Source organism: Sturnus vulgaris, chromosome 9, assembly GCF_052056855.1.
Source record: "Sturnus vulgaris isolate bStuVul1 chromosome 9, bStuVul1.hap1, whole genome shotgun sequence".
NCBI lineage: Eukaryota > Metazoa > Chordata > Aves > Passeriformes > Sturnidae > Sturnus > Sturnus vulgaris.
In genome coordinates, this window is record NC_142251.1 from 14927285 (window position 1) to 14934878 (window position 7594).

General features: G+C 52.2%; 1 protein-coding gene and 1 long non-coding RNA gene across 3 annotated transcripts; one reads left to right on the forward strand and one right to left on the reverse strand.

Moving 5' to 3' along the window:
* Window positions 1–82: 82 nt before the first annotated feature.
* LOC148222821 (uncharacterized) lies at window positions 83–3956 on the reverse strand. 2 transcript variants are annotated; one of them, XR_015805402.1, is made up of 3 exons: window positions 3321–3956; window positions 3022–3167; window positions 83–397 (listed from the first exon to the last, which is right to left on the reverse strand). It is a non-coding gene; the product is annotated as an uncharacterized LOC148222821 (long non-coding RNA). The 2 variants fall into 2 exon arrangements; XR_015805401.1 differs by lacking the exons at window positions 3022–3167; window positions 3321–3956 and adding an exon at window positions 703–2533.
* A 472-nt stretch (window positions 3957–4428) lies between these two features.
* CCN1 (cellular communication network factor 1) lies at window positions 4429–6930 on the forward strand. The gene is made up of 5 exons (XM_014883833.2): window positions 4429–4546; window positions 4648–4864; window positions 5198–5545; window positions 5686–5888; window positions 5997–6930. The coding sequence occupies exons 1-5, from the start codon at window positions 4487–4489 to the stop codon at window positions 6294–6296; spliced, it is 1128 nt and encodes a 375-aa protein (XP_014739319.2). The 5' UTR covers window positions 4429–4486; the 3' UTR covers window positions 6297–6930.
* The last annotated feature ends 664 nt before the right edge of the window (window positions 6931–7594 follow it).

Consider the following 7594-nt stretch of genomic DNA (forward strand, 5'->3'; position numbering starts at 1 on the left):
GCAGGCACCGAGCACCGCGGAGCTGCTCAGGGACTGCCGCGGGGTGGGGGAGGGAATGGGCAAAAACAGCACAACCCACGCGTTTAGATAAAGACGGTTTAATAGAACACGAAAGGATGGAATAATAACAGTAATAGTAACAACAACAACAATAATAATAAATATACATAACAAGTGATGCCCAACGCAATTTCCCACCACCCCCTGACCAGTGTCATATGATCCAGAATATCCCTTTGGCCAGCTGGGATCACCTGTCCCTGCTGTGTCTTCTCCCAGCTTCATGTGCATCCCAGCCTCGTTGGTGGGGTGGGGAGAGGAGCTGAAACGTCCTCAGCTTAGTGCAAGCACTGCTCAGCAACAACTGAAACAGTGTGCTCTCATCATTCTTCTCATCCTAAATCCAAAACACAGCAATGTACCAGCTACTAGAAAGAAAATTAACTTTATCCCAGCCAAAGCCAGGACATGGCAGAAGAGGGAAGGACGTGGTGAAGACTGGAACAGCAAAAGAGGGAAGAAAGAGCAGATGGAAGAAACACACAGCAATGGATCGGCAAAAGAAAAAGAGAATGAGAAAGGAAATGAAACACAGTACAGAAAAAGGGCTGGATGCTGGATTAAGTAAGAACTTTCTCCAGAGGCCCCATGTAAAACCTCTGTAAACCTCTGCAGTGCTCCAGTTTGGTGCTGGATACTTACTGCCAGTGGGAACACCCAGGGGAGCCTCTGTCCCACACAACCCTTCATGAAGCTCCATGAACAGCTCCTATGTACAGCTGTAAAAAAATGTTGCTGGGTGAAGGGAAATTAAGCCAGTTATTTTTTCTTGACTTGTTTCTCTGGAAAGTCTTTTCCCTGGAGAGACACAGGCCTGTGGAAATGACAGGATACACTCAGTAAACCTGCAATAGCTGCTATGGAAGCCAACAGCATCAAATTCCTGCTTTGCATTAGCCGAGGTCCCAGTGATTCCCTGCAGCACAAAAAGTGAGAAACCAGTAAAATACTAATCATGCCATGAAGCAGGGGCTATTTCCCAGTTCATGTAGGACAACAAAGTTCTGGAACAATACATTACACTGAACAAAATTTAAAAAAGGAAGATACTCCAAATTTCTTCCTGTTTTCTGATGCACATCCAGGATATGTAGGCACAACCTGGAGTGTAAATGCTGGGTCATGGTTTGATACATGAAGTGTGTGCAGGGAAAGGGTCACAGTCTAACCTGAACTCCAAAGAAACTCAACCTATCTCAATTGTTGTCAACTACTTGAAATTCAGGACAGGTTTGTCAAAAGGTTCTTCAAAGCTTTCAAAGTGACCTTTTCTTGAGCAAATGTAGGTTCAGTTAGTTTCCCATCAAAGTTGTGTGAATGTGTGGTAAGACATGAAATCAAGTGATAAAAAGTGCTATTCATAGACTTTTCCTGTGGCATTCCCTGAATGTTGTGAAAGATAGATCAAAAATCAAAACGCCATAGATCAAAGCAAAATGCTGGTGTATGTCCTTAAATTAGATGTAATTAAACAAACAAGTGTTTGCATAAATACCTGAAAAGCAAAACTGGCCAATTTACACATGCAATAGTGCGTTAGCTTCTACTTTTTCAAAATTTTTGAAATTTTTTGAAAATTTTCATTAATGAAGGTGTTTAATAACAAATGTTTTCCTCCTTATCGTAATGCTGTTGTGTAAAGAGTCAGCCTGGGATAAAAGTACCAGTCAGATTCCCCATCTATAAAATAGACTTTTGGACTTCTAAAACTAAAGTACCACAGAAAAACTCATACACCTGTAAAACTAAGGGAAGACCAGCATAGTGGATAGCTTGAAGTCCAGAGCCCTGCTCCTCTTTGTCACCAGCTGGGGCTCAGCTAAATTAGCAGGGATGGAAAGTCATTACTACCAATACTGGCAGCCAACAAAGCTTGCTGGTGGTCTCTCTCCAATTCTTGATGGACACATAAAATAACTGCTGTCATCAGAAATGGCACTATGTGGTATATATTGGCAGTCTCCAGAGAGCTGCATGTCACTAAGGACTGGCTTTCCCTCTCAGCTGTTGCTGTTTCTGGCCGAATTTTGAGGCATACAAGTAATGAACAAAACCACTGCCACTTTCTGAAGCACAGGTTGTGGGCAAAGAATGCCTGGAGTTTCCATCCCAACACCTTTCCCAACCCCCCAAACCACCACAAAGTAAAACGTCAAGCCAATTTACTTGAATGAAAAGAAAACCATGAAGAAAGAAATTGAGGAGGGGAAAAACCCTCCAACGGGAACTGTCAGGCTCGGGCAGGGGCCTGGCCACGGCCGGGAGGAGGGGCTGCAGTGCTGAGGACATGAGCCTCTCTGCCGGGCACGGGGGGACATCCCTGAGGAGCAGGAGGAGCAGGAGGAGCCGGGCTCCGCAGCAGAGTCATCGCTGTCCCCTGCGGGACACCCATCGCACCGGCCCGTCCCCGGGTCACGGCATCCCTGTGCGGGAGAGGCTGCCCCAACCACAGCGCCCACCCCGCCTCGCCCCAGCCCACCCCATCCAGTCCGCTCCGACCCGAGCTGCCCGCCCCGTGCTGCCCGCCGAGCCGCTGCGGGGCCGGGGACAGAGCCGGGGACAGAGCCGGGGATAGAGCCGGGGGACAGAGCCGGGGGACAGAGCCGGGGGAGATAGAGCCCGGGGGATAGAGCCGGGAGCAGAGCCTGGGGTCAGAGCCGGGGTGATAGAGCCGAGGACAGGTCCGGGAGCAGAGCCGGGAGTCAGAGCCGGGAGCAGAGCTGGGGTTCAGGGCCCGGCTGTCCCCCGGCCCCCGTGGCCGTGCCGGCAGCAGCAGGTGCGCGGTGGCGAGGCGAGACCACCCGGCGCTGCCGCCGAGCACCGCAGCGCTCCCGCCGCCCCGGACGAGCTCTCCCGTCCTGCGGCTCCGGCAGGGTCCCACAGGGCGCCTCATCATCCCCGCTGGTGTGGGAATGCACAAGGAATAGCACACGGGCCCGCGGCCCCGGGAGCGGCACTTACCGTCCTTGCTGTCACCTGTCAGCCGCGGCACCGGGCAGGCGATGAGACCACTGGGCTCGGCTCCTCCGAGCGGGTCTGCGGGGCTGCGGCTGCCTCCCCTCTCCTCGCCGGCTGCCCGTCCCGGGCGGTACACGCAGGGACACCCGCTGTATGGGAATGCCGCAACCAGGTTAATCATATCCCTCCTCTCCGCATCCCTCCCTCCCCGCTGTCCCCCTCGCCCCCACCCCCTCCACTTTTCGTGGCCTTTGGAGGGGTTTTTGCAAGCTTTCGCCTCTCCTTTGAATCCGCTTCTCTACCTTCCAGCCTTGAAGGCGACAAGAAAACCCCCAAACTTGTGTTGGGAACAGTAATCTCATTTGCAAAGAAAAATCCCTGGAATGGGGACTCATTGTAACGCCTTTGGGCAGCAGACCCAACTGCTGGGCTATTTCAATAAAGGAGCGAACTGCAGCAGAACGCCAGTTGGCTCCTCCAGCACAGTTCTCCTAAATCATGATAGACAGATTGCGTGAAAAACAGGAATTCCAAAGAATTTCCTGCCCTGGGAACAGAAGTTAAGGCTATATTTAACAACATCTGAAGCTGTCAAGAATGCTTTGTGGTTGGATAACAGAGCAGAAAAATGTGAAAAATGCGGGCTACTGCTATACCAAATATGGAAATATTGTTACGTCTGGGGTCTAAATCCCATCTGGAAGTACTTACAGCCAGGAAAAGAAAAGACGCCACAACAGAAGCTAAAACTCTCCTCCCTATCCCCAAATATTAAACTTAAACGAGGCAATACAATTCAAGGGCGCCCAACTTGAGTGAGGGACACTGAACCCGGTGATACACAGGCTCAGGGGTCTGTTCGCTGCCCGGTCATCCCGTTCCTGGCCTGGAAGCCGGGTCCGTCGGTGCCGCCGGGCATCGCCCGCCTCCCGCGCTCTGCCGCGCCGGGAACCGCTCGGATGCTCGCTGGCCCAGCAGCAGCAGCAGCAGCACGGAGCGATCCCCGGCACGGCCGGGTGACCCTGCGGGCCGTGTCACAGCGCGGGGCAGCCGCGGGCGCTCACGGCGGCCCGGGGCGCTCCCCCGGCGCTGCCCGCGCAGGTGGCCGCTCGCGGGGCGCCGGCGGCACAGCCCCGGGTGCGAACGGCCCCTCGCGGGGACACCCTGGCGCTGTTCCGTGAGGGGAGCGGGGCGCGGAGCCGGCCGGGCCGGGACCCCCCGCGGCAGCGCCGGCGGCCGCGGTGCCGGGAGACGGGGCGGGGCGGGGCGGCGGGCGCGCGCCAGCCGCATTCCTGGGATGCCGCGAGCGCTGGACGCGGCCGCGGCCCGGAACGCGCGACGTCAGCGCCGCGGCGCACGCGGCGGCCCCGCGCCCTATATAAGGCAGTGGCGCCCGCCGCCGCCTCAGACCGCGCCGGCCGCGCTCCCGCTCTACGCTCACACGGCTCTCGCTGCACCGGCGCTGGACATGGGCTCCGCGGGCACCCGGCCCGCTCTGGCGGCCGCTCTCCTCTGCCTGGCCCGCCTGGTAAGTGCCGCCAGTCCTGCCGCGGTCCGGGAGAGGGAGGGAGAGGAGGCGGGTCGGGCTCGGCTCCCGGCGCTCACCGGACTCTCCGCTCCGCTCCGCAGGCTCTGGGCTCGCCTTGCCCCACCGTGTGCCAGTGCCCGGCGACTCCGCCGCAGTGCGCCCCGGGCGTGGGGCTGGTGCCGGACGGCTGCGGCTGCTGCAAGGTCTGCGCCAAGCAGCTGAACGAGGACTGCAGCCGATCGCAGCCCTGCGACCACACCAAGGGGCTGGAGTGCAACTTCGGGGCCAGCCCCGCCGCCCTGAAGGGCATCTGCAGAGGTAAGCGGCGACCCCGCTCCCCCGGGACGGACCCCGCGCCCCGCGGTGCCGGGGTTCGGTAATTTCGAGCCCATGTATGGTTATGCTTTGTTGTCGGTAGCTTGGCAGAAAGGCACATGACTTCAGCAGTCTGGAATGCGATTCAGTATGTCTGGGCTCCGCTAAACGCACATAAGGAAAAGTGATTCCTGACTAAGTTATTGTTCTGGCCCCGCGTCCCCGGGGGGTTGTAGGGAGCTCCGCCGTACACTGAGTTTAACAGACCAGCAAATACCTGTGCTTAAACCAGCGATTCCCGCCGCTCACTCCCTTCCTTCCTGTTGATCTCTGCAGCACAGTCCGAGGGAAGACCGTGTGAATATAACTCCAAAATCTACCAGAACGGCGAGAGCTTCCAGCCGAACTGTAAACACCAGTGTACGTGCATAGATGGAGCTGTGGGCTGCATCCCGCTCTGCCCGCAGGAGCTCTCTCTCCCCAATCTGGGCTGCTCCAGCCCCAGGCTGGTCAAAGTCCCCGGGCAGTGCTGCGAGGAGTGGGTCTGTGACGAAAGCAAGGATGCGCTGGAGGAGCTGGAAGGCTTTTTCAGCAAAGAGTTTGGTCCGGATGATTCCGAAGGCGAATTAACCAGGAACAATGAGCTAATTGCCATTGTGAAGGGAGGCCTGAAAATGCTACCCGGTGAGTGTGGGTTTATCTGGATGACAGTTAAGGGGAGGAGGCCAGAGGGTGGCTGTATGACTCCTTAGACCCCAAGGGAAAGAAAGAAAGAAACCTACTAACAGAATATGTTTAGACTAACCCCTCCTTTTCTTTTCCAGTTTTTGGATCTGAGCCACAGAGCCGAACTTTTGAGAATCCCAAATGCATAGTGCAAACAACCTCTTGGTCCCAGTGCTCAAAGACGTGTGGAACGGGCATCTCCACAAGGGTGACAAACGATAATCCTGACTGCAAGCTCATCAAAGAGACCAGGATATGTGAAGTGAGGCCATGTGGCCAGCCCAGCTATGCCTCCCTAAAGGTAAATACAGACTCTTCTGGTGTTCTTCTTCTCTTAAATTGCTTCAGGTAGGGGGTAAAGTCTGGAAAAGAATCTTCTGCTAATAATGTTACTGCCTTTCCGTTGCAGAAGGGAAAGAAATGTACCAAGACAAGGAAGTCCCCCTCCCCGGTGAAATTCACTTATGCTGGATGTTCCAGTGTGAAGAAGTACCGCCCCAAGTACTGTGGCTCCTGCGTGGATGGCAGGTGCTGCACACCCCAGCAGACCAGGACTGTCAAGGTCAGGTTCCGCTGTGATGATGGAGAAACCTTCACCAAGAGTGTCATGATGATCCAGTCCTGCCGATGCAACTACAACTGTCCACATGCAAACGAAGCCTATCCCTACTACAGACTAGTCAACGACATCCATAAATTTAGGGACTAAGTTGTGTTGGGGGTGGGATGCAAAACAGAATTTTGAAGTACCCAGCCATGGAGAAAGGACCTTTGATGGAAGTGGTGCCTTGCCCATTTGAGGGCAACATCGAGATGTTACAGGAGTGCACTGTGCAACTGGACACTAATGCAACAGAGATTTAAGCATACTTAAAGCTTCATAATACTGGAGCAACTTTACTGCTTCTTTTTGGAGCACCTTATCTAATTATATACTGTTTTCTGTTTGTAAGTGATCAGATTAATGTTTTGTTCCGGTTATGAAAACTTTTCTATCCTGTTCAATTTAACACTATGCTTCTTCCTCTCCCTTCAATCTTCTCCCACCCTTTCCCAACTAAGTTGGAAGTTACATTCCTTCCTGAGGTGGGCACTTGTGGGGTGTTCACAGTGGCAGCTATTATGTACCAACTGTAGTTTAATGGCAAACAGAAATCAGTTGTTTTAAAGCTGAGTATTTTATTTATCAAACTGTAGCTTTTTGTTTGTTTCCTCTGAGTTTTTTTACCCCTTCCAGCCCCTGTAATACTGGAATAAGTTGTAAATGATTTTAATTTTATATTCAATGAATTAAAAGAATTTATTTATGGAATTAATCATTTAATAAAGAAATATTTACCTAACTATTTTTAGTAGAGCATTCTGACAGGCAACAGGTTTAAATACAGCATGTGCAAGAGGTTTCAGTGAAAACTTTGAATTCTGAAAAGTTTGGATTCTCTAAAAGTTAAAGAAGATTCTGCTGCAGATGCAGAAATGGACTAAATAGCCAAGTCTAATTCTTTGGATAAATGATGTTTTGAAGGAGTGGCTGCAGTCTGCAACTCCATGCTCTAGAAAGTATACACAGAAAGAGCTTGGCACTGAATGCAAATCTTTGATAGACTGAAATGTTAATTAGACTGTCAGATTATTCAAACTGTCCTGGAATTTGCAACATAAGGTACTTCATTAGAATGCAGGGCATGCATGGTGATGTTGAATATTGGGATGAAAATGGTCATCAGGTCTCACGTTTTTTGGTGGCTGCTTTTTGCAAATTAATACATTTCTATGGCAGAGGAATGCTTCCTACAGGCTGCAGGAGGTAGTTTGCTTTCACTAAATTCAAATTAAATGAGCTTGAAGCAATGACTTTTGTTAATCCTAATAACACAGTGATGAAAAGTAAACATACTGTTAACAAGAGAAGAATGTGAGGAATTTCAAGTACTTGTCCCATAGAGTAGAAAGCAGGGGAGCTACTCTTTTCCTCACTTCCCCTTCCCACTTTTAAAATATGCAATT

What these genes read in the sequence shown, in the direction of transcription:
- CCN1 (XM_014883833.2), top strand. Translation starts at nt 4,487, where the DNA reads ATGGGCTCCGCGGGCACCCGGCCCGCTCTGGCGGCCGCTCTCCTCTGC. An exon ending in TCCTCTGCCTGGCCCGCCTG is followed by an intron (nt 4,547 to 4,647) that starts GTAAGTGCCGCC and finishes TCCGCTCCGCAG; the next exon opens with GCTCTGGGCTCGCCTTGCCC. An exon ending in CCAGCTATGCCTCCCTAAAG is followed by an intron (nt 5,889 to 5,996) that starts GTAAATACAGAC and finishes TTTCCGTTGCAG; the next exon opens with AAGGGAAAGAAATGTACCAA.